The sequence below is a fragment of the Eumetopias jubatus genome, unplaced genomic scaffold, assembly GCF_037043125.1.
Source record: "Eumetopias jubatus isolate StellerSeaLion01/CBP00866 unplaced genomic scaffold, mEumJub1_p1.0 scaffold_6, whole genome shotgun sequence".
NCBI classification, from domain to species: Eukaryota; Metazoa; Chordata; class Mammalia; order Carnivora; family Otariidae; genus Eumetopias; species Eumetopias jubatus.
In genome coordinates, this window is record NW_028274812.1 from 52,811,168 (window position 1) to 52,836,994 (window position 25,827).

General features: G+C 34.3%; 1 protein-coding gene and 1 pseudogene across 3 annotated transcripts in view; one reads left to right on the forward strand and one right to left on the reverse strand.

The window, feature by feature from the left end:
• The window catches only part of AFG1L (AFG1 like ATPase), a 221,204-nt gene that overhangs the window by 88,018 nt on the left and 107,359 nt on the right, over positions 1–25,827 (reverse strand). For all 3 annotated transcript variants that reach the window (XM_028104251.2, XM_088023900.1, XM_088023899.1), the window contains one exon: positions 13,829–13,887. In XM_028104251.2, coding sequence (XP_027960052.1) covers positions 13,829–13,887 — 59 coding nt within the window. The remainder of the gene's footprint in view (positions 1–13,828; positions 13,888–25,827) is intronic.
• LOC114210051 (U4 spliceosomal RNA) lies at positions 14,430–14,558 on the forward strand (annotated as a pseudogene).

The window sequence follows — 25,827 nt, forward strand, 5'->3', positions numbered from 1 at the left end:
ATATTCTCAGAGTTCCTTATAGATATAAGATTTCTTAGAAAAAAAAAATCCCTCAGGAAACAAAACTGAAAGCTAATACATGGCTTCTTATGTGTGCAAGTTTTAGATAAAGGATGCATAACAAATGAGAAACATTAACAACCAAATAGAAGAAATGAAGTTATTACCTGAACATTAAACAAATACTATAAAAATGTTAATAATAACAAAGCTATTACTACTTTCGATTATAAAGTATTTTTATGTGTTGCATATTTATACCCAACAAATGTTAAACCAAATCAGATTATGATGCTTTCCAAATGGACAACTCTTTATCAGGAAAAGGAAAATTCATATTTATAAGACTTAATGCAGTACCTTATTTTTCTCTAATTTCATCATCTACAATTCATCAAAGGAAATTATACTGTAGAATGCCTTGTTGGTTATTTCTGACCAGCTTATAGTTGTGATTTTGGTATTCTATTAATTGTGATTTTGGTATTCTATTAATCACCTAATTCATTTAATTTTTTAAACTCATTTAATTTTAAATAGAAATTTTAAAACTTAATAAAGAAGAGAGTTTGCTAAAATGTTAGTGTGAATGAAAGTTAAAATGCCACATTATTGATAATAGAATCTATTACTTTGTGGCAAAACACTACATATAATATTGCCCAGGAACATTTCCCATGAGGGGATTATTATAGTTCAGTCCATACTATTAAGAAAAGGGGCGCCTGGGTGGCTCAGTCGTTGGGCATCTGTCTTCAGTTCAGGTCATGATCCCAGGGTCCTGGGATTGAGCCCCGCATCGGGCTCCCTGCTCAGTGGGAAGCCTGCTTCTCCCTCTCCCACTCCCCCTGCTTGTGTTCCCTCTCTCGCTGTGTTTCTCTCTGTCAAATAAATAAAATCTTTAAAAAAAAAAAAAAAAGAAAAGAAAAGGGGTGCCTGGCTGGCTGAGTTGATGGAGCATGAGACTCTTGATCTCGGGGTTTTTAGTTTCAGCCCCATGTTAGGTGCAGAGATTACTTAAACATAAAATCTTTAAAAAATCATAAAAAGTTAAAAAAAAAACTCCATATGAATTTTGGAATTCTCCAAATTTTTTGAACTCTAAAATTATGAATGGTATTTATCTCTTTAAGGGTTCATTATGGAATGCATCAGACACAATGGTTTATTTAAGTATGATGGAATAAAGACACAGATTCTTACCCAAATATAAAACAGCTGTCCAAAATACCATGGATTGCTGGAATTTGATCAGATGAGAAGAGCAATGCTTGCCAGGCAATCCATGTATCAAGAAAGCCAATAATAGCAGTCCAGTTGAAATTAACCTAAGAAACTATTCTTCTGTTCAAAATACCAATTGGTCCTCTTTTCCTTTCAACCACAGTGATTTTAAATAATGTTTACAATGGAACGAGATTATGTTCAATGTATTTTATACAACGAACACACATTTAAGATGTTATTTTCTTTCTTTTTTTTAAAAGATTTTATCTGTCAGAGAGAGAGAGACCACAAACAGGGGGAGCGGCAGGCAGAGGCAGAAGCAGGCTTCCTGCTGAGCAGGGAGCCTGATGTGGGACTCGATCCCAGGACCCTGGGATCATGACCTGAGCCGAAGGCAGACACTTAACTGACTGAGCCACCCAGGCGTTCCCTAAGATGTTATTTTCTTAAATGTATAAAACTGAAGATATTTCTAAGAAAGTTGATCCTAACAAAGCTGATATTTCTCAACTTACCAAAGTATTTGAGATTGATACTGAACCACCCTTACTTTTTGGTTCCCCAAGCTTCATCCCTTCTATCAACCATTTATATAGCAAGCTCTTAAAATGCCACTTTCTGCAAGATCTACTAATGTAATGAATCTATGCTGACACATGATTTCCATCACATAAAACAAGTCATACTTTATAGAAAAAAAGTGCTATATACATATGTTCTTTTTAAACACTTGTTTCTCTTTCCTTTGCATGTTGTATAAATCAGGGATAAGAAAACTTTTTATAAAAAGCCAGATAGTAAATATTTTAGGATTTGAAGGCCGTAAGTGCCACAGCTACTTAACTCTGCTACTGCAGTGTGAAAACAGGCATAGACAATACATAAATGAATAGGCATGAAGTTTTTCAATAAAATTTTATTTACAAAAACAGGTGGCTGCCTAGATTTGGCCACTGGCTATAGTTTATCAACTCCTCGTATAGATTATCACAGTCCTTCAGTGCAGAACTGAGACGGATGTACTTAACTTTATAGAATAGTGCTAGGTAGATACCAACACATGCTTTCACAATTATATCTGTTCATATTCTTAGAAGAACTGCCTAAGTTTTATTAAAATCACAACAAAGATTCTTTAAGAATAAATTAGCAAAATCTGGACATTGTGTCACATGGTCAGCAAGGAGTTTCAAGTTTGAGGCAGGCACAATAATCATAGTATCAACCATTCTTTTTTATAGACATAAGGGAATATTAAGTAGTATTTGTTTTTAAAATATTTTAAGTCCCTCCACCTTATCTGTGAGGGATACAATCCAAGATACCTAAAACCGCAGATAGTACTGAACCCTATACATACTAGGTTTTTCTTATATATATACATACCTAAGATAAAGTTTAAATTATAAATAAGGCACAGAGATTAACAACAATAACTAATAATAAAATGGGACGATTACAACAATATACTGTAATGAACGTTATGTGAATATGGTTTCTCTCTCTCTCAAAATACCTTACTGTACTGTACTCACCCTTCTTGTGATGAGGTGAGATGAGAAAATGCCTACGTGGTTAGATGAAGAGAATGGAGTGGCAAAGACATTGTGATGTAGTGTTGGGCTACTACTGACCCTCTGACAATAGGTCAGAAGGAGGATCACCTGCTTCCAGACCATGGGGGATCCTCAGGTAATTGAAACCATAGCAAGTGAAACTGGATAACAAGGAACTACTGTACATATAATATAAACATATTCTTTTATTTGGGGGGGGAAATCTGACTTGTTTTAAAAAAGATTTTATTTATTTGTCAGAGAGAGAGAGAGAGAGAGCACTAGTAGGGGAAGGGCAGAGGGAGAGAAGCAGGCTCCCCGCTGAGCAGGGAGCCCAAGGCAGGACTTGATCCCAGGACCCTGGGATTGTGACCTGAGCCGAAGGCAGATGCTTAACCAAATGAGCCACCCAGGTGTCCCAAAAATCTGACTTTTAAATAAATTCCCAAGTTTCAAGCAAACAGAAGGATAGCGATAGTTATTATTTTATGAAAAGCTCAAAGAATTACTAATCACAAAATTTTAAATTGGTAATTCTAACGCTTTTGTCTTTTCCATGTATTTTCTCCTCCATGATGAATGCCCTTTCCCACTTTGCCTGGTAACTTTTATTTTACTTTTTTAAAGATTTTATTTATTTATTTGACAGAGAGAGACACAGTGAGAGAGGGAACACAAGCAGGGGGAGTGGGAGAGGGAGAAGCAGGCTTCCTGCCGAGCAGGGAGCCTGATGTGGGGCTCAATCCCGGTCATGACCTAAGCTGAAGGCAGGAGCTTAACGACTGAGACACCCAGGCGTCCGCCTGGTAACTTTTATTATATGCTTATTTAATTTAAGCATTTGTTCTTTGGAAATACTCCTGACATGTACCATCTACTCCACTCAAATCACTAGTGCGGGTTGGGTCCCCTTTTCTATATTCTTTAGCATTCTGTAGTTAACTCAATTACAAAAGTTCCCACCTGGTTATGAAAAAATTTTACTCACTTCCCGACCAGAGTAAGACAATATTTAATAAATTCAATGATCATCACCAATGTTTTCTTACCATAATATCTCCATTTACAAGTTACTAATTTTGACTTAATCTTAAAGTAGTTTGTTCAAGAATTTTCATAAGTTCTACACTCCTTTGACATCACATATCCAAAAATATGTATCTGCAGGCTTAGATTTTCATGTCAGCTTAGCTAACAAGAGGGCACATATTTATTTTTAATAAAGCAAAAACTATTTTATTCTACTATCTACTTGTAGCAAATAAGTCTCAATCCAGCTTGATTTTTTCCCACTGAATTTTCTTCTGTTTAACTGTAGGACTCTTTCTTTATCCCTGAAGTTCAGTTATGCACCAGAAAAATGTATTATTCTTCTATTTTATTTTTCTCTTTAGAAATATGAATTATGTGAATGTTTGCTCTCTGTTGTCCACTTTCCATAGCTATAGTTTTCTCTCTGACTCTTCTAGCTTCCTTTTGTCTGATTTCTTCATAAGTTGGGTCTTTTTATCACTAATTTTATTTTTAGCAGTTTTGATTCTTTAACTTGCTTTTTCTAAAATGTTCTTCACTTTTTTAATGGGTCTCCCCTCACTCTCTTTTCTTGGCTCTGCCACCTCAGTTTCCATCTAATGTTACAGTTACTTCATCTCTGTTCTCATATTTCATTGGTACCCATAACCTCTTTCATTTCTTTTAAAATACAGAAAAGTTTTATCTGAAAAAGTCTCCCGTTTCTTGGGGTAGTTCTTCCAAAGTACACTCTTCATGTACGTTTACTTGTTAGTACGTATCTACCTCTCCTGTCTGCTCCTGCTGCTTCCTTCCTGTGCCCGCCATTCTACTCTTTTCATGATAGCCTCTGTACAGAGGACCTATGCTCATTCCATTTTGCTTTTTGCTAATTTCTCAACTTCGAATGTGAGTAGTCCCATCCATGTCTGCTGATTTCCTAAGAAGGGTAGGCAAAAACTTACCCACTAAAAAGAAATGGGTCTTATTATAAAGAATAACACAAGGTCATTCCAGAAAAGTCTAATGTTAGAAATCTTAGAAAAGTCTAACAGAGAAAATGTAAATCATCTATTATCTTATTATCCAGAAATAAGTTCTAGTTACATTTTGATGGTACTTATTACCAGTATTTTCCTATGCATGTATATTACCTCCATAATTAAGAGAGTTATAGATACACCCTTGCATCACACTTTTTCACTCACATTACCTGTGAGCATTATTATACATTATCAAAAGCTTTTTGAAAATATCATTCCAAGTAAGTATACTATATCCCTTCATGTGATTGCACCATCATTTAAAGATTCCTCTAAACATAGGAAAGATGTTCCCATCACTGCTTTTTTAAAATAGTTATCCTATTTATATTTTTGAAGTATCTGTAAAAAAAAAAAAAAAAAAATGGTTCTGAGTTCCTAAATAACAAAATATCCTGTCTTCTTCTTTACAATTAAAAGCCAAGATAATGGAAACCATTAACAAAACAAAAAGGCAACCTACTGAATGGGAGAAGATATTTGCAAATGATATATCCAATAAGGGGTTAATGTCCAAAATACATAAAGAACTTATACAACCCCACATCAAAAAAAGCCCCAAGTAATCAGATTAAAAGATGGGGAGAGAACCTGAACAGACAGCCAAGAGATACTTGAAAAGGTGCTCACCATCGCTAATCATCAGAAAAATGTAAATCAAAACCACAATGAGATATCACCTTACATCTTGTCAGAATGGCTAGAATCAAAAAGACAAGGAATAACAAGTATTGGGATGCCTAGCTGGTTCAGTTGGTAGAGCATGCGACTCTTAATCTCAGTGTTATGAATTCAAGTTCCACACTGGGCATGGAGTCTACAAAAGGAAAGAGAGAAAGGGAGGGAAGGAAGGAGAGAGGGAAAAAGAGAGAGAGAAGAAAGAAAGAGTGAATGAGGGGAGCCTGGGTGGCTCAGTCGTTAAGCGTCTGCCTTCGGCTCAGGTCATGATCCCGGAGCCCCGCATTGGGCTCCCTGCTCTGCAGGGAGCCTGCTTCTCCCTCTCCCACTCCCCCTGCTTGTGTTCCCTCTCTCATTGTCTCTCTCTCTGTCAAATAAATAAAATCTTAAAAAAAAAAAAAGAAAGAAAGAGTGAATGAACAAACGGACAAGTATTGGCAAGGATGTAGAGAAAGGAATCCTGGTACACTGCTGTGGAAATGTAAATTGGCACAGCCACTGTGGAAAACAGTATGGAGGTTCCTCAAAAAATTAAAAATAGAAATAGTATATCCAGTAATTCCACTACTGGGTATCTACCCAAAGAGAACAAAAACACTCATTCAAAAAGATATATGCAGTCAAGTGTTCACTGCAGCATTATTTACAATAGCCAAGATATGGAAACAATCCAAGTGTCCCTCAATAGATGGATGGATAAAGAAGATGTGGTATAGACACAATGGAATATTATTCATCCATAAAAAAGAATGAGATCCTTCCATTTACAATAATATGGATGGACCTCGAGGGTATTATCTAAGTGAAATAAGTCAGACAGAGAAAGACAAATACCATATGATTTCACTGATATGTGGAATCTAAAAAACGAATAAAAAATGAAAAAAACAGACTCTTAAATACAGAGAACAAACTGATGGTTGTTGGCAGGTGGGGGGATGGGTGAAATAGATAAGGAGGATTAAAAGGTACAAATTTCCAGTTATAAAATAAATAAGTCATGAAGATGAGAAGTATAGCTTAGGGAACATAGTCAATAATACTGTAATAACACTGTTTGGTTACAGATGGTGACTATACTTATTGTGGTGAGCACTGAGTAATGTACAGAATTGTTGAATCAATATGTTGTACACCTGAGGCTAATACATGTTAATTATACTCTTATTAAAAGAATGTATGTTAACTATACTTAAAAAAACAAAACAAAACTAAGAAAGCAACTTATACTTTTGGCCAAGGCAGAGTATTTAGAACTCAATTTTACCTTCCTGCCATTACACACTAAAACACTGGACAAAACATGTAAAACATCAGACGTAATACATTGGGTAGCAGAGGATAGCAATCCCTGAGATGTGGGAAATAAGTCAGACAAGCAAGCATTTGATTTCCCATGGCTTCCTGTCAGAGGCAATTTCTAGACTGTAGCACGGCAGTCTAAATGAGTTGAAGAGACAGTGACCAGAGTTTAGGGAAATTGAGGCAGTTGGGATTTGTATGAAAGAGTTCAGTAAAAAAGGAAGTAGGCAGAGAAAAAGCTCTAGATACCTGCATAGAGAATGTCTATAATCTTTGGCTGAATAGTAAATTGCACACGCATAAGGTGAAACTTCACAATACTGGGAAAAGAATAATCCACACAAAGCTGGAAGATATGAGCATTGTGAACAGCCAGAGTAGAGAGATGTCAGTGACACTAAGGGGATTCAGTGAAGAGCCTAGAAGGGTCACCTGTAAAAGAAAGGCTAAAATAGTCTTGGAGTAAAGGCTACTTGAGACACACTACCGAAGCTTAAAAACAAGCCTCGAAAGGATTAAGCTGATCTGCAAGAAACATAACCACTTGCCAAAATAAAATTCAACAGCCTTGAAGGAAGTAACACTCAATATAATCATCACAATGTCCAGCATCCAATCACAAATTATTAAATTTGTCAAGAAGCAGGAAAGTAGGGCTCAGAACCAGGGGAAAAAAAATCAGACCACAAAAATAAAACCACAAATGATGGAATTAGTAGACAAGGACATTTAATAAACTGACTTCTACTTCTGGGAAGATGGAGTAGAGGTCCCTTCCCTACGCCTCCTGCTATGTACAATTGAAAATCCTGGAGAGTATATATAAAATAAACATAAGAATATAATTAAAAAGTGGAAAGAAGAAAGAACAGCTAGGGATCCCAAGACCTGAGAAACAAAAGAATGGTGAGTTCTCCGCTTTTCCCAATTCAAATTTTTCAGACTTGGAGCTGAAGAAGCCAGCATCTCAGAAATGTCAATGGACACAGACAAATGAGGACCCAGCAAAAGTCTGTTCTCTTTAGCCAAAGGACCAGGAAAATGGCAGCATAACAAAAGAGACAACTTTCCAAAAATAACTTTTACTGCAGCAAATACCACAGGGAAAACAAACTGTGGTACCACCTCCACCGATTCTAGTCAAGAGAGGAGTCTAGAAGTATATTCTCAGAAGGCTGTTATGAGGCACTCTAACCCTCCTGCCAGTAATGTCAGAGAAGACCAAGTAGGGAACTGAAACTTTCATCCCTGCCAGTCAAAAATGAGCACCACTTCCCTCCCCTGATGACATCAATGGAACCTCTCCACCAGCTGAAACAAGGAGCATCTGCTCAATAGTTGCTGAACAAAGAACCTGGACTTCTACCTACAGTTGGCAATAATGAGACAGGACCTAACCTTCTGTCAGAATAGTGTCCAAAAAAGCCATCTAAAACTAAAGTTTAAAGATGACAAACAGGGGCACCTGGGTGGCTCAGTCATTAAGCGTCTGCCTTTGGCTCAGGTAATGATCCCAGAGTCCTGGGATGGAGCCACTCATTGGGCTTCCTGCTCTGCAGGAGGCCTGATTCTCCCTCTTCCACTCTCCCTGCTTGTGTTCCCTCTCTCGCTGTCTCTCTCTGTCAAATAAATAATAAATAAATAAAATCTTAGAAAAATAAAGATGACAAACCAGGGTTCCTGGGTGGCACATTTGGCTGAGTGACCAACTCTGGGTTTTGGCTTGGATCATGATTTCAGGGTCATGGGATCCAGCCATGCATAGGGCTCCGCACTCAGCATGAAGTCTGCTTGAGATTCTCTCTCCTCCTCCCACTCGTGCTCTCTCTAAAATAAATAACCTCTAAAATAAATAAATAAATCTTAAAAAAATAAAAGTGAAATAAAGATGACAAATGGCCAATAAGCACATGAAAAGATGCTACACATCACTAATCACTTGAGAAATGTGAATCAAAACAACAATGAGCTACCACTTTATACCTGTTAGGATGGCTATTATCCAAAAAAGAAGAAGAACAACAACAACAACGATGACAAGTGTTGGCAAGGATGTAAAGAAACTGAAAACCTTGTGCATTGCTGGTGGGAATATAAAATGGTGCAGCTGCTAAGGAAAACAGCATGGCAGTTCCTCAAAAACTTCAATATAGATTTACATATGACCTAGAAATTCCACTCCTGGGTATATACACAGAAGAATTAAAAAGACTCAACCAATATTTGCACACAAGTGTTCAGAGCAGCATTATTCACAAGAGCCAAAAGATAGAATTAACCCAATGTCCATCAACAAATGAATGGACAAATTGTGGTATATACATAAAATGGAATCTTATTTCTTAAAAAGGGATGGAATTTGACACATGCTACAGCATGGATGAACCTTGAAGACATTATGCTAAGTGAAAAAAAGCCAGAAACAAAAGGACAAATATTTTATGATTCCATTTATATAAGGTATCTAAAAATGGCAAATTCACAGAGATAGAAAGTAGAATGTTGATGACCAGGAGTTGGGAGTAGAGAAGAATGGGGAATTATTATTTAATGAGTACAGAATTTCAGTTTGGGAAGATGAAAAAGTTCTAGATATGGATGGTGGGTGATGGTTGCCCAACAATGTGAATGTACTTAATGCCACTGAACTGTATACTTAAAAATGGTTAAAATGGTAAATTTTATGTTATATGTACTTATCACAATAAAAAATGATTTAAAAAGCAAGATCCAAAGTTTCATGACAAATTATGAAAATGTCCAAGATTCCAATGAAATTCATTCATACCAAAAATCAAGAAGATCTCACACTGAATGTAAAAAGACAATCAATAGATGCCAACATCAAGGTGACAGAGATGTTAAAATTACCCAATAAAAATACCCTATGCATGTGCAATTTAAAGCAGAAATGACAAAAATGCTTCAACAGGCAATTATGACTATGCTCGAAACAAAGGAGCTTATATTACTACTTAGTAAAAAATTTCATTAAGGAAGTTCTGTTCACAAGCAATATTTAATAATTTTAAATCTGCATGCAACTTATTAACATAGCCTCCAAATATGTAAGGTCAATGACAGAACTAGCAGAGAAATAGACAAATTCACAATCATAATGAGTGATGTTTTCCATGAGCTTCATAGTAATTGATGGGAAAAAATAATAAAAATTGGAAAAGCATAATTAAAAATTCTAATTTAATGGGTGTACTGTGTTATATATACTATCACAAACAACTGTAGTTTGAATACTCATTATTTTTAAGAATACAGAGAATATATGGGGTGCCTGGCTGGCTCAGTTGGAAGAGCATGTGACTCCTGATCTTGGGATCATGAGTTCAAGCCCCACATGGGGTGTAAAAATTACTTAAATAGATAAAAAAACTTAAAAAAATATTTTAAAAAAGAAGAATACAGAGAATATTTTTACAAAAATTGCCCACATATTAGGCCATAAAGCAAGTTTCAACAAATTTCAAAGGATTTAAGTTGCACAGAGCATATCGTCTAACCACAATGCAATCAAGCACTTGTTAAGAAAATAACAAAAGTATAACTAGAAAATTTCTTATGTTTGTTTGGAAATTAAGAAACATACTTCCGGGTGATTCATGGGTTAAAGAAGAAATCACAATAGAAATTAGAAAATACTTTGAACTTAACAGTGAAAATAGTAAGTATCAAAACTTAATGAATGTAGCTATTTTAAAGAAAATAGCCTTAAATGCATTTAGGAATGAAGGCTGAAATGAGATTTTTTAAAAATTAATCTCAGGAAATTAGAAAAAGAACAGCAAAATAAACTCAAAGAAAGTGCAAGTAAGAGCGAAACAGGAGCCTCCGTACTTAAAAGGCAGTGGAAATAATATGCAAGTTTTTGCTTTTGTTTTGTTTTGCCTTTCTTTGTTTGAAGGGGTTATTCTAGGAGGACTTCCTAAGGAAATGTACCTGAACATTTTATAAATCCTTGCCAGCACAATGACTTTTTTCTTTTTGTAATAAATTGTGGTGTAAAACATACACAACATAAAATTTATTATTTTAACCCTTTTGAGTGTGCAATTCAATGCCATTAAGTACATTGACAATGTTATGCAATCATTACCACTGTCTATTTCTAGAACTTTTTTATCATCCCAAAGAGACTCTACCCATGAAACAATGGCCACTCAATCGCCTCTCCTCTCAGCCCCTGGTAACCTCTATTTTACTTTCTGTTTCTCTGAATATGCTTTTTCCAGGTACCTCATATAAGTGGAATCATATAATATTTGTCCTTTTGTTTCTGGCTTCTCTCAGTATGTTTTCAAGGTTTGTCCATAATGTAGCATATGTCATTCCTTTTTTATGGCAGAACAATAATTCATTGTATGAACATACCACATTTTGTTTTTTAATAGCATATTAGTCCTCCTCATCATTTCTACTATCTTATAACAATATTATTGTTTAAGAGCTTATAGTCTAATTAACAAGTCTAATTCACTACAAGAACTTGTGATTTATTGCTTGGAGTATTGCAAAAAACAAAAAACAAAAAACAAAAGCTCTTGGGTGTTTTTTGTTTTTTGTGGGTTTTTTTTTTTTGCAATACTCCAAGCAATAAGAGAACATAAAGGAAAAAATGGATTTTACACTGTAGTTTTTCCCCAAATAAATTTCTATCTGGTTTATATTCTCTTTTTTTTAAAAGATTTTATTTATTTATTTGTCAGAGAGAGCACAAGAAGGGGGAGTGGCAGGAAAAGGGAGAAGGAGGAGGCTCCCTGCTGAGCAAGGAGCCCAATGCGGGACTCGATCCCAGGACACTGGGATCGTGACCTGAGCTAAAGGCAGCCGCTTAACCGACTGAGCCACCCAGGGATCCCTATAATCTCTTCTCATTAAACCAAGATGCTCTATTTGTTTTAAGATTGACTTCTACTATATATTTCTCTCAGTTGGGCCAATATGCAAGAGTAATGCGAGCATATGTGACTAGGCAAAATATCATTTAAATAAATATGAAACAACCTTTCCTTATAAGGGAAACTTCATATGCCCACCAAAAAAGTTCCAGGGAAACCAGCCACAGCATATATTTATCGGGCTGATGTTTTGTTACATGTGAAAAGTCTTTTGAATAAATGAGACATTTTAAATATTTTCTCATCCAATCTGGTATTTAGTTCCCTATGAATTTTAGTTTATGTTCAAATTTATTTGTTCTTGTTCAATTTCAAATTTGGATTATTTATCTCTTTGGTGTTCCTTCCTCTCCAAGAAAAAAAAAATTAAGGGTGAGAAAGGGAAAAAAATTAAATTAAATCTGGCCAATTTAGTTGCTTATTAATAATGCTATTACATATTAAAGTATGATAAATTACTGGTCAAAAAATAAGGTTTGTGGTTAAAAAAAAAAGTGTACCTACAAAATTCCCTGAGAACCTTTAACTTGTTTCATTATGTGAGCCTTCACTCTTTATATTTTGTATATTTTCTGCTACATGAAGATACTATTTTTAGCACCCATTTTTCTCAGCTTCCCTATTTATATTTTGGTATCAACATATACCAAATCACTTTGGATTCCCAGCATGGAGAAAACTGCAGATTTACCTTCTCCCCAAATGTAAAACATGAATATAAAAGGGAAAAAATGCCAACAGCATAAATCTTCAAAGAGTACTTTTCCTTACATCTATAAATATCTCACAGAAATTAAAAACCTCTGGGAACTTAAAATTGGTCAAGGAAATAGATGTTTTAATTCTCCTAAGTATAGCACAGAGAATAAAGTTTGGTACCAACAACAATTTCAAAAAGATTATCTGACTATATCTTTAGAATATTTGAAGAAAAAATATTCTTCTCTTTTAAATATTTATTTATTTGAGAGAGAGAGAGAACACACAAGTGTGAGCTGGGGGGAGTTGCATAGGAAGAGGGAGAGAATCTCCAGCAACTTTCCACTGAGTGCAGCGCTGGCGGGGGCTCAATCCCAGGACCCTGAGATCATGACCTGAGCTGAGTCCACACTCAACCGATGAGGCCATGCAGGGCATCCCATTACTACTTCTTCATAAGAATTTTTGAGGTTTTTAGGTATTAAAAAATAATACAACTTTATCCCTTCTTCAGTTATATTGTTATTGACTGGGAAAAATTATGTAACTAAGAATTACGAGAATTATATTTTGGCACATATGCTTCTTTTTGGTACTTTTTTAGTACTTCATTTTGCTTTGTGTTATAGGTATTTGTGTATGTACTATATGCCCAACTAGATTATAAATGACTTATAAGCAAGAAACATAGTCTATTTCATGACTGCATTACCCATCATGCCTAATGTAGCACTTTGCACATAGTAGGTCTCAAATATTGGTAGAATATAGAATTATTGAATAATTGTGTAAAAAATTATTTAAATTAAGAGTGAAAAAGGAGGGTACTTTATTCTTAATCAGACTGTAATGAAGACTATTTCAAACTCTATGCAGTGATGATACACACAAATATTTAAACTATTTATGTGCCTCAACTTGACATAATTTTATGATAACTTGATGGCAATCACATTTAAATATATTAGAATATTTTTGTAATAATGCTACTCTAGAATAACAACTTTAATAGCTGAGAAAACATGTTAAAGACCATTAGCCTGAAAGAAACAGGAACATTAAACATTTTTTTCAGAAATCAATGTATAAGGTTAAACATTCCACTATAATATTTATGAGCAAACCTCAAATTAAAATTTATAAATGCAAACTATCAAATGTTTCAGCTAGACAATAATTTAGACTATATTTTATAATTTCTCCTGTGTACACATTGCTGAATACTATATAAAAATACTATATAAAAAACATTCTTTTCTCCTTTACTGTCTTTGACTGTAACTATCTAATATCAAAATGAATTTTGCTTGAATGCAAGACCATGGCAATGCTATAAAAGCCCTTAATTATCAATCAATATGATATTAATCAGTAAACACAAGTAAGTGATTTTCTTTACCTTTAGGACAGCAATGAAGGGTACGAAGTTAGCTCTTTGGAGTCCATTTTTATAGAGATCTGAAAGAAAAAATTGCTATTAACTTTTTACTTAGCCTAAATCTAATATTAGCTCATATCTCAGTCTGGAAAATAAAGCTTTCTATTTATAAAAAAGATAAACACGCAAAAGAAAAAGAACCAAAATTGATTTCTATTCTGGTACTACACAAAATTCATTATATTCTTACTAAGAGGAAGAATTGACAAAATTATGAAAGAAAATCAAAAGACATCAATCAAATTGGCTTTACACTATAGTAAAAAGCAATAAAAGAATTTGGAAGATATCACAAATAATCCTAAGTCAAAAACTCAACATATATATTTTTAAAGTATTTAATATTTCAACATATAGAATTTTACTGAGAAAGGGATTATACTGCCCTTTATCTCAGTCTATAGTAAAAATTGTCAGTACAGAATTAAAAGTGTGTAACAAGATTAGCCTTTTAAGAAAACACATCAAAAGACAGAACTGTGCATGTATTTGTATCAAGACTACATATTTAACATTAAGGTAAATGACACTAAGGCCACTTTACTTTAGAAGAAATTACCTAAGCTTTGCGCAGTGGCAGTATCATAGCCAATGAGGTTTATCCGAGGCACGATTATTGCTAATTAAATTACCTCAAAATTAAAATTCCATTCTCAAAAGACTATAAATTTAATGCAGTTATAAAATAATAAACAGCTAGTATTTTTTGCCTTAGAATGGTGGTTTTTATATATGCTTGTGTCACAGTGCATGTATGTTCAGATATATCCACACACATGAACACACACTGTCCAGGGCAAGTAAGTGGAAAGGGGTAACAAATTTTAAGCTTTGCATATTTTTCTTTATTCTTCCTTTTTCCTTTCTTTCTAAAAAAAGAAGACTTGGAACTTTATTCAAGAGAATGAAATGTTATTGCATATAAAGCATTCCTTTTAAAAGTAAAATCTAAAGTAATGAGATTTTTTTAAAAGTATAAAAATGTGAACAGTAAAAAGTTTTTTCAATAACAAAACCCATGAATTAGGTTATGTGTCTTAATTTTCCTTTAAATATGCTTTATAGGGTCCTTTCTCTACTTTCTTGTTTAGAGAAAATTTGGTAACAGAAAGACTTCAACTGTCACTTTTACTTATGGAAATAAAATATGGTCATTAGGAAACATTTATTCTCTTTAGAAAAATATTCATCATAACATCATTATAGTGTAGAAAGTATTTGCAAAGCTCTTTGATTAATTAAGGAGGCTTTAATTCAGTTACATTTAATATTCTTATTTAAGGATATTATAAAAGGTAAGATAATATTGGCCAGGCTGCTGGAACTTTCAAATTCAAAGTGAGATCCCTCCTTTCCTACAATCAATACCTCAAATGAGTAAAATAGGTAAAATGCAGGAAATGGTTATTAAGTTAGGTATTTTCAGAATCTTCCCTAATTATCAAGTTGTTGGGGAAGTTGCATATAAACACTGCTGTATGATGAGAGTTGAGAGCCATGATTACCAATAAGTGGTAAAATTTGAAAATAAAATAATCTTATTTTATTTATTTTTTAAGTAGGCTCCATGCCCAACGTGGGGCTTGAACTCACAACCCCAAGATCAACAGTCACATGCTTCATTGACCTGAGCTCCACTGACTGAGCCAGGTGTCCCAAAATATAAGATAATTTAAACACACTCCATGTTTACACAGCAGCTTTATCTGGAATAGCCAAAAAGTGGAAGCAATCCAAATGTCCATCATTAGGTGACTGGATAAGCAAACTGTGATATTTCTGTACAATGAAATACTATGTAGCAATAAAAAGTAGAAACCACACATACAACAAAATAGATGAATCTCAAAATAATTACGCAGAGTAAGAGGCCAGACCAAAAAAAGGGTATATACTGTGTGATTCCATTTATATAAAACTCCAAAAAAAAGCAAATTAAAGTAAAGCTACAGTAACAGAAAGCAAATCAGTGGCTGCCTAGAGAGGGGCCAGCAGGATGACAATGACCAGGAGGGATTAAAACAGGAAAAGAGGAGTTTTGAGTGTGACAGAAATAGTCATTATATTGATTGCAGTGGTAATTTCACAGATGTATGCACATGCCACTATTTTGTAAATTGTACCCTTTAAATATGTGTCATTTATTGTATATCAGTTATACCTCAATAAGTTCTTTTAAAATTTATTGGGAAAAATACCAAAGTGAATATTGAAGAACACAGTGTTATAGAATTAACACTGAGATATTACACAAATGAAAGTTTATCTATGTTAAGGTAACTTTTTGGTCTCACTTACAGAAGAGTATCTCTGTTATGAACATATAAGGCTCTGAGACGTAACTTAATAAGTGTGTACCTTTCAGTAGGCTCATGACAATGAAAGGTATGAAAAGGCCCACTTGTAATATTCTTAATTGAAAGTTTCCACTCATCAGCAAAGGTAAAATCAAATAATACCTTTCAGTATTCAAGAGTAATTTTTTAAAGGGTTAACTTTAAAAACACTCTGCCTTTATAAGGATATATAATCCAAACTTTATGCTCTGAAAAGTATTTTCTAAACAGAATTCCAAACAAAATTCATTTGGCTTGAAAACCTTTAGGTTTTTATAGGACACTTAAGTGAAAAAGAACTGTACTCATTAAATTGAAGAGTTTTTTGCAATTCAAATATTAGGCTAATTATCAATGCAATAGATCTATCTCCTAAAATGTTACTTAGCTACCATTTTTTTTCATACCAGTTGTTTAATATTCTCTCAGACATAAAGATTTTATAATACATTTATATCAACATTTGTCATTGTTTACTAAATACTATTTAAAAATTCAGCAGAAGTTCTTGCCTATAATTTTTTAATGATCTCTAAACAGAGTTAAATGAGCACTTGGTCATATAAGAGAGAGTACTGAAATTATGGCACATTCATTTTTCAAGACTGGTAATAAGGACCTCTACATTCTCCACAGTGAATAACTATAATAATACTTACAGACAAAATACATGCAAAGAGGACTTTTAAAGCAACTACAAGGATCTAAATACTTTGGAGATGTACATGGATATACAGATTTTTTCCTTAAAAATCCAAGCATCGCAGAAGAGGTTATATACAAACCTAATGGTAACCATATATCAAAAACCACTAATAAATATGCAAAGATAAAGAGAAAGAAATCCAAATATATCACTAAACAATTCAGCAAAACATGAAAGAAAGACAAGTAAGGATCAGAGAACAAACATCTTTAGAAACAACCACAAAAAAAATAATAAATTGACAATAAATACATATCTATCAATAATTACTTTGAATGTAAATGGACTAAATGCTCCAATCAAAAGACATAGGATGACAGAGTGGATAAAAAAATAAGACCCATCTATATGCTGCCTACAAGAGACTCATTTCAGACCAAAAGACACTTGCAGATTGGAAGTGAGGGGATGAAGGAACATCTATCATGCAAATGGATGGCAAAAGAAAGCCAGAGTAAAAATACTTATACCACACAAAATAGGCTTTAAAACAAAGACTGTAACAAAGACAAAGAAGGACACTATATACTAATAAAGGGGACAATCCAACAAGAAGATATAACAACTGTAAATATTTATGCACCCAACATAGGAGCACCCAAATACATAAAAGAATTAATAATAAATATAATAATAACAAAAATAAAGGGGGGGCACCTGGGTGGCTCAGTCGTTAAGCGTCTGCCTTCGGCTTAGGTCATGATCCCAGGGTCCTGGGATCGAGCCCCGCATCCTGCTCAGCAGGAAGCCTGCTTCTCCCTCTCCCACTCCCCATGCTTGTGTTCCCTCTCTTGCTGTTCTCTCTCTGTCAAATAAATAAAATCTTAGAAAAAAATAACAAAAATAAAGGAACTAATTGATAATACAATAACTGTAGGGAACCTTAACACCCCACTTATATCAATGGACAGATCTTCTAGACAAAGAATCAACAAGGAAACAATGGCTTTGAATGTCACACTGGACCAGATGGATTTACCAGATATATTCAGGAGATTCCATTCTAAAACAACAGAATATACATTCTTTTCAAGTGCACCTGGAACATTCTCCAAAATAGATCACATTTTAGCCCACAAAACAAGCCTCAACAAATTCAAGAAGACTGAAGTCATACCATGAATCTTTTTGGACCACAAGGCTATAAAACTATAAGTCAACAACAAGAAAAAAATCTGGAAAGACCACAAATACATGGAGGTTAGATAATCTGCTACTAAACAATGAAGGGGTAAACCAAGAAATAAAAGAAGAAATAAAAAGTACATGGAAGCAAATGAAAATGAAAATACAATGGTCCAAAACCTTTAGGATGCAGCAAAAGTGGTCATAAGAGGGAAATTTATAGCAACACAGGCCTACCTCAAGAAGAAAATTCTCAAATAAACAACCTAACCTTACATCCAAAGGAGCTATAAAAAGAACAACAAACAAAGAACAACAAACAAAATCTAAAACCAGCAGAAGGAAGAAAATAATAAAGATTAAAGCAGAAATAAATGATATAGAAACTAAAAAACAAAACACAAAAACACAATAAAACAGATCAACGAAACCAGAAGTTGGTTCTTTGTAAAAAAATCAATGAAATTGAGAAACCTCTAGCCAGACCTATCAAGAAAAAAAGAGAAAGGATTCAAATAAAATCACAAATGACAAAGGAAAAATAACAACCAATGCTACAATTATAAGAGAATATTACGAAAATCTACATGCCGACAAATTAGCCATCCTAGAAGAAATGGATAAATTCCTAGAAACATATAAACTACCAAAACTGAAACAGGAAGAAATAGACGATTTGGATAGACTGATAACCAGCAAAGAAATTGAATCAGTAATCAAAAAACTCCCAACAAACAAAAGTCCGGGACCAGATGGCTTCACAGGCAAATTCTACCAAATATGTAAAGATGAGTTAATACCTATAATTCTCAAATTATTCCAAAAAATATAAAAGGAAGGAAAACTTCCAAATTCATTCTATGAGACCAGCATTACCCTGATAACAAAACCAAATAAAAACATCACAAAAAAAGAGAACTACAAGCCAATATATCTGATGAACACAAGTGCAAAAATCCTCAATAAAATACTAGCAAACTGAATTCGACAACACATTAAAAAAATCATTCACAATGATTAAGTGGGATTTATTGATAGGTTGTAAGGGTGGTTCAATATTCACAAATCAATCAACGTGATACATCTCATCAATAAGAGAAAGGATAAGAACTATATGATCATTTTAGATGTAGAAAAAGTGTTTGATAAAGTAGAACATCCATTCATGACAAAAACTCAACAAAAATAGGTTTAGAGGAACATACCTCAACATAATAAAGGCCTTATATGAAAAACCCTACAGCAAACATCATCCTCAATCAGGAAAAACTGAGAGCTTTTCCCCTAAGGTCAAGAACAAGACAAGGATGTCCACTCTTACCACTTTTATTCAACAGAGTACTGGAAGTCCTAGCAACAATATAACAAAAAGAAATAAAAGGCATCCAAATTGGTAAGGAGGAAGTAAAACATTCATTATTTGCAGATGACATGATATTCTATATAGAAACCCCAAAAGACTCCACCCAAAACCTGCTAAAACTGATAAATAAATTCAGTAAGGTTGCAGAATCTACAGAAATCTGTTGCATTTCTATACACCAATTATGAAGCAGCAGAAAGAGAAATTAAGAAAACAATCCCATTTACAGTTGCACCAAAAATAATAAAATACCTAGGAATAAACCTAACCAAAAAGGCAAAAGACCTGTTGAAATAAATTGAAAATGACACAAAGAAATGGAAAGACATTCCATGCTCACGGATTAGAAGAAAAAGTATTGTTAACATGTCTATACTACCCAAAGCCAATCTAGATATTTAATGCGATCCCTATCAAAATACCAACAGCATTTTTCAGAGAACTAGAACAAACAATTCTAAAATTTGTATGGAACCACAAAACACCCCAAATAGCCAAAGCAATCTTGAAAAAGAAAAACAAATCTAGAGGCATCACAATTTCAGACTTCAAGTTATAGTACAAAGCTGTAGTAGTCAAAACAGTATGGTACTGGCACAAAAATAGACATACAGATCAATAGAAGAGAATAGAAAACCCAGAAAGGAACCCACAACTACATGGTCAAATATTCTTTGACAAAGCAGGAAAGAATATTCAGTGGAAAAAAAAGACAGTCTCTTCAACAAACGGTGTTGGGAAAACTGGGTAGCAACATGCAAAAGAATGAAACTAGACCACACTTATACCATTCACAAAAATAATTTCAAAATGGATTAAAGACCTAAATGTGAGACCTGAAACCATAAAAATCCTAGCAAAGAACACAGACAGTGACTTCTTTGACACTGGCCTTAGCAACTTTTTTCTACATATGTCTCCTGAGGCAAGGGAAACAAAAACAAAAATAAACTATTGGTACTACATCAAAATAAAAAGCTTCTGCACAGCAAAGGAAACAACCAACAAAACTAAAAGACAATCTATGGAACAGGAGAAGATATTTGCAAATGACATATCTGATAAAGAGTTAATACCCAAAATATATAAAGAACTGATACAATTCAACACCCAAAAAACAAATAATCCAATAAATCGGCAAAAGATACGAACAGACATTTCTCCAAAAAAATATCCGATGGCCAACACACATGAAAAAATGTTCAACATCACCCATCATCAGGGATGTACAAATCAAAACTACAATGCGCTATCACCTCACATCTGTCAGAATGGCTAAAATCATGAGTTCAAGCTCCGAGTTGGGCTCCACGCTGGCCATGGAGCCTACTTTAAAAAACAAAACAAAACAAACAAACAAAAAGACTTTTTGTGACATTGAAAAGCTGAAAGAATTCATCACCAGAATACCAGAACTACAAAAAAAATCTTAAAAAGCAGTCCCCTGGCAAAAAAATATTAGATGGAACCCTGTAATACACAGAGGAATGAAGAGCACCAGAAATGGTAATTATGGGTAAATATGAAACTTTATTATTATCTAAATCCTTTTTTAAAAAAGATTTTATTTATTTATTTGAAAGAGAGAGAACATGGGGAGGGGGGCAGGGGAAGAGAGAAGAGAGGGAGAAACAGACTCCCTGCTGAGCCTGGAGCCTGATACGGGTTCGATCCCAGGACCCTGGGATCATGACCTGAGTCAAAGGCAGACACTTAACCAACTGAGCAACTCAGGTGCCCCTAAGTCCTTTTTTTTTTTTTTTTTTAATTTTTTTAAGTAATTTTTACACCCAACATGGGGCTCAAACTCACAACCCTGGGATCATGAGTTCCATGCTCTTTCAAATGAGCCAGCCAGGTGCCCCTTATCTAAATCCTTCTAAAAGGTAACTATTTAGGGCCGCCTGGATGGCTCAGCTGGTTAAGAGGCAGACTCTTGATTCGTTTCAGGTCATGATTTCAGGTCATGAGATAGAGGAGCTCCCACAAGGCTTCATACTCAGGGCGGAGGCTGCTTATCCCTCTCCCTCCAACCCCCGCCTCCCCCGCCATTTGTGCTCTCTCTCTCTCAAATTACTAAAATCTTTTTAAAAAATTTTAAAAAAAGGGGGGGGGAGCGCCTGGGTGGCTCAGTCATTTAATCGTCTTCTTCGGCTCCGGTCATGATCCCAGGGCCCTGGGATAGAGCCCCGCACTGGGCTCCCTGCTCCGCGGGGAGCCTGCTTCTCCCTCTCCCACTGCCCCTCCCCACTGCTCATGCTCACACACGCTCTAACTCTCTCAAATAAAAACAAATCTTAAAAAATTTAAAAAAATGAAAGATAAGTATTTAAAGCAAATATAACTGTATACTTTGGCATGCATAACATTGGTGTATAAAAGAATGGGTGTATACTGTTTAAAGTAAGGTTCTTACACTATACTAGAAGTAGTATAACATCACTTAAAGGTAAACTGATTTAAGTTAAAGTTTTATACTATAATCTCCAAAGCAAACCATAAAACCTTTTCTAAAACCTCATAAAAGTGAAACTATAGAGTATATATTATTTTGTATAAGGCTTCTTACCTCAGCCTGTTTCTGAAATTTACCCATGTTGTTATGTGTTTATTCTTTTTTATTCCTTTTATTCATATGCTACAGTTTCTTTATCCATCCTCTGGTTGGTGAAAACCTGATCAGTTTCCAGTTATTGACTATAACAAATAAAGCAGCTAGAACCTTCTTTTTTTTTAAGGTTCAATTAGCTTATATGTTGGCTAATAGAACCATTCTTGTACAAATTTTTGTCAACTTTTTTTCTTCCCATTTGTATGGGTAAATACCTAGGAGTTTAACTGTTGGATCATAGGATTAGAAGTATGTTTAATTTCATAAGAAAATGTCAAACCTTTTTTCAGTGTCTTATACTCTACATTCCTGACAACAGTGTAGGAGAGTTTTAGTTGCCCCACATCTTCATAAGTAGTTGGTTTTGCAAGTCTTTTTAATTTGAGTCATTGTTGTGGGTACGTATTATGATGTTTCACTGTGCTATTAATTTGCATTTGCCTGGTGACTATGTAAGTTGGCATTTTTGCATATGTCTCCTCAAAAGAAGTGCCTATTCAAAAATTGGGCCCAATTCTTATCAGGCGGTTTATTATTGGCTTTTAAGAATTCTTTGTATATTCTAGATCCTATTCCTTTGTCAAATATATGATTTACAAATATTTTTTCCCAGTCTGTGGCTTGTCCATTCATTTTCCTAAAGTGCTTTTGAAGGAGCAGCAGTTTTTAATTTTGTTGAAATCTAATTTATCATATTTTTATACTATTGCTTTCTAGGACTTAAGAAATCTTTGCCTACCTCCAAATCATGAAGACATACTTCAAATGTTTTCCTTGAAAAGCTTTATAGTTTGTTTTTTTGACTTAGGCCTATGATCCATCTCAAATTAATTTTTGTGATATATGAGGTAGGGTCAAGGTTCATTTTTTTCCCATAATGATATGCAGCTACTCCAGCGTCATTTCTTTCCCCAATAGACTGTCCACTGCCTTTGTCAAAAGTCAAATGATCATAAGTAGGTAGGTATGTATTTCTGAGCTCTCCATTCTCCATGCCAATCATTAATTTCCACTGATTAATTTTTCTATCCTATACCAATACCACACTCCTTAATTTTTTGTAGATTTCTAGTAAGTCTTAAAACTGTTTGCCCTTCAGCTTTGTTGTTCTTTAAGAAAAAAATTGGGGGGGATGCCTGGGTGGCTCAGTCAGTTAAGCATCTGCCTTTGGCTCAGGTCATGATCCCAGTGTCCTGGGATCAAGTCCCCCATCAGGCTCCTTGCTCAGCGGGGAGCCTGTTTCTCCTTCTGCCTGCTGCTCCCCCTGCTTCTACCCTTTCTCTCTCTCACAAATAAATAAAATCTTTAAAAAAAATTTTTTTTAAGTAGACTCCATACAACATGGGGCTTGAACTCACGGCCCTGAGATTAAGAGTCATGTGTTCTACCAACTGAGCCAGCCAGGTGCCCCAACTTTATGCTTTTTAGAGTGTTTTGCTTACTCAGGGTATTTTTTTTTCATTGCCATATAAAACTTGTCAAAAAAAATAAAAGCATGCTGGGGTTATGATTATCATAGTATTGAATCTACATATCAATTTAAGAAGAAGTGACATTTTTTCTAATATTGAATGCTCCAATCCAAGAAAATAGTATATCATTCCATTTATTTAGGTCTTTAATTTCTCCCAGCAATGTTTTCTAGTTTTCAGTGTGGAGAGGTATTGCAGGTTTTCTGTTAAACCTATTTCTAATTACTTTATGCTTTTGATGATATTATTAAAATTGGGGGTTTTATTTCATTTTCCAAATCCTTGCTGCAAGTATATAAAAATATCATTGATTTTTGCACACTAACCATGAAACCTGTGAGTGTGCTAAATTCACACAGTAGCTCTATGAGTTTATTTGAAGATTTTAAAGATACCTCTATGTAAACAGTGCCTTCTGTTTAAAAACAGATCATTTTGGCTCTTCTTTTCCATTCCATGTTTTCTTTTTCTTGCCTTATTTCAGTTACTAGGGCCTCTGATATTATGTTGACTAGAAGTGGGAAGAGTAAGCATCCTTGTCTTGTTCCCAGTGTGAGAGGGAGAATGTCCAATATTTCACCATTAAATATGCTCACTGGTTTTGGTGGATGGTTCTGGTAGATGTTCTTTATCAAATTAAGGAAGCTTTTTACTATTCCCAGTTCATTGGTTGGTTGTTTTTTTAATAAAATGCTAGCCCTAGCATTTAATAATGAATGTGAGCCAGATCTTGTCAAATGTTTTTTCCATATTTGTTAAAAGTATTATTTTTCTCCTTTATTCTGTTAATATAGATGACACTGATTCTCAAATTTTAAATTAATATTGCATTCATAGAATAAACTCCAAATAGTCATGATGTATTATCATCCTCTTTTTATATGCTGCTAAATTTGCTTTGCTAATATTTTGTTAATTATTTTTATGTCTATGCTCTTGAGAAATATTATCTTGTTAGTTTTCTTTCTTTGGAATGCCTTAGTTGAGTTTTGCTGTTATGGCTACACTAGACACATAACAGGAGTTGAGAAATGTTTCCCATTCTTCTGTTTTCTGAAAGAGTTTGTGTAAGACAGTATAAGTAAGGTTCTTCCTTAAATGTTTGATAGAATTCATCAGTGAAACCTTCTGGGTCTAGACTTTTTGGTGGGAAAGTTTTTGATAACAAATTAGATTTCATTAGTAACTATATGGATATTCAGATTTTCTGTTTCATTTTGTGTCAGTTTTGGCAAATTTTATTTTTTAGTAATTTTGTCCATTTCATCTAAGTTGTGACATTTGTGGTCATGAAGTTGCTCACAATATTCTTCTGATTATCCTTTTAATATTTATAATCCTTTCATTCTTAATATTGGTCATTTGTGTGGGGTTTTTTTCTTGATCGGTGTAGTTAAAGGTTTTACAATTTTGTTCATCTCAAAAAACTCAGTTTGGGGTTTGTTAATTTTACTATTGTTTGTTTTCTAATTTCATTGGTTTCTACTCTTTGTATTTCCTTCCTTCTTTCTACTTAGTTTTAATTTACCCTTCTAGGTTCTTTTTTCTCCTTTTTTTAAACTGATAATTGACATATAACATTATATACTAGTTTCAAGTGTACAACATAATGATTTGATACTTGTATATACTGCAAAATGATCACTCATAGTAAGTCTAGTTACTATCCATCACCAGCTACAATTTTTTTCCTCTGATAAGAACTTTAAGATCTACTCTCTTGGCAACTTTCAAATACACAATACAGTATTGTTAACTGGAGTCATCATGCTCTACATTACATCCCCAGAACTTATTTCTTTTATAACTGGAAGTTTGTACCTTTTGACCACCTTCACCCATTTTGTCCACCCTCCACCCTCCACCTGTGGCAACCATCAATCCCTTCTCTGCCTCTATGAGTTCAGTTTCCAGTAGTGCAATTGCTGGAGCATATGGCAGTCTATTTTTAATTTTTTGAGGAACCTCCATGTTTTTCCATCGTGATTACAACAATTTACATTCCTATGAGCAGCACACAAGGGTTCCCTTTCATCCACTTCCCCACCAACACTTGCTATTTTTTCTTTTTGATAGTAACCATTCTAAGAGGTGTGAGGTGATAACTCATTGTGGTTCTGATTTTAATTTCCCTGACAATTAGTGATGTTGAGCTCCTTTTCATATACCTGTTGGCCAGCTGTATATCTTCCTTGGAAAAATGTCTATTTAGATCCTCCTGCCCACTTTTAATTAGATTGTGGTTTTTTGCTATTGAGTTGTAAGAGTTCTTTTTATATTTTGGATATTAAACCCTTATCAAATATATGATTTGCAAAGATTTTCTCCAATTTGGTAGGTTGCCTCT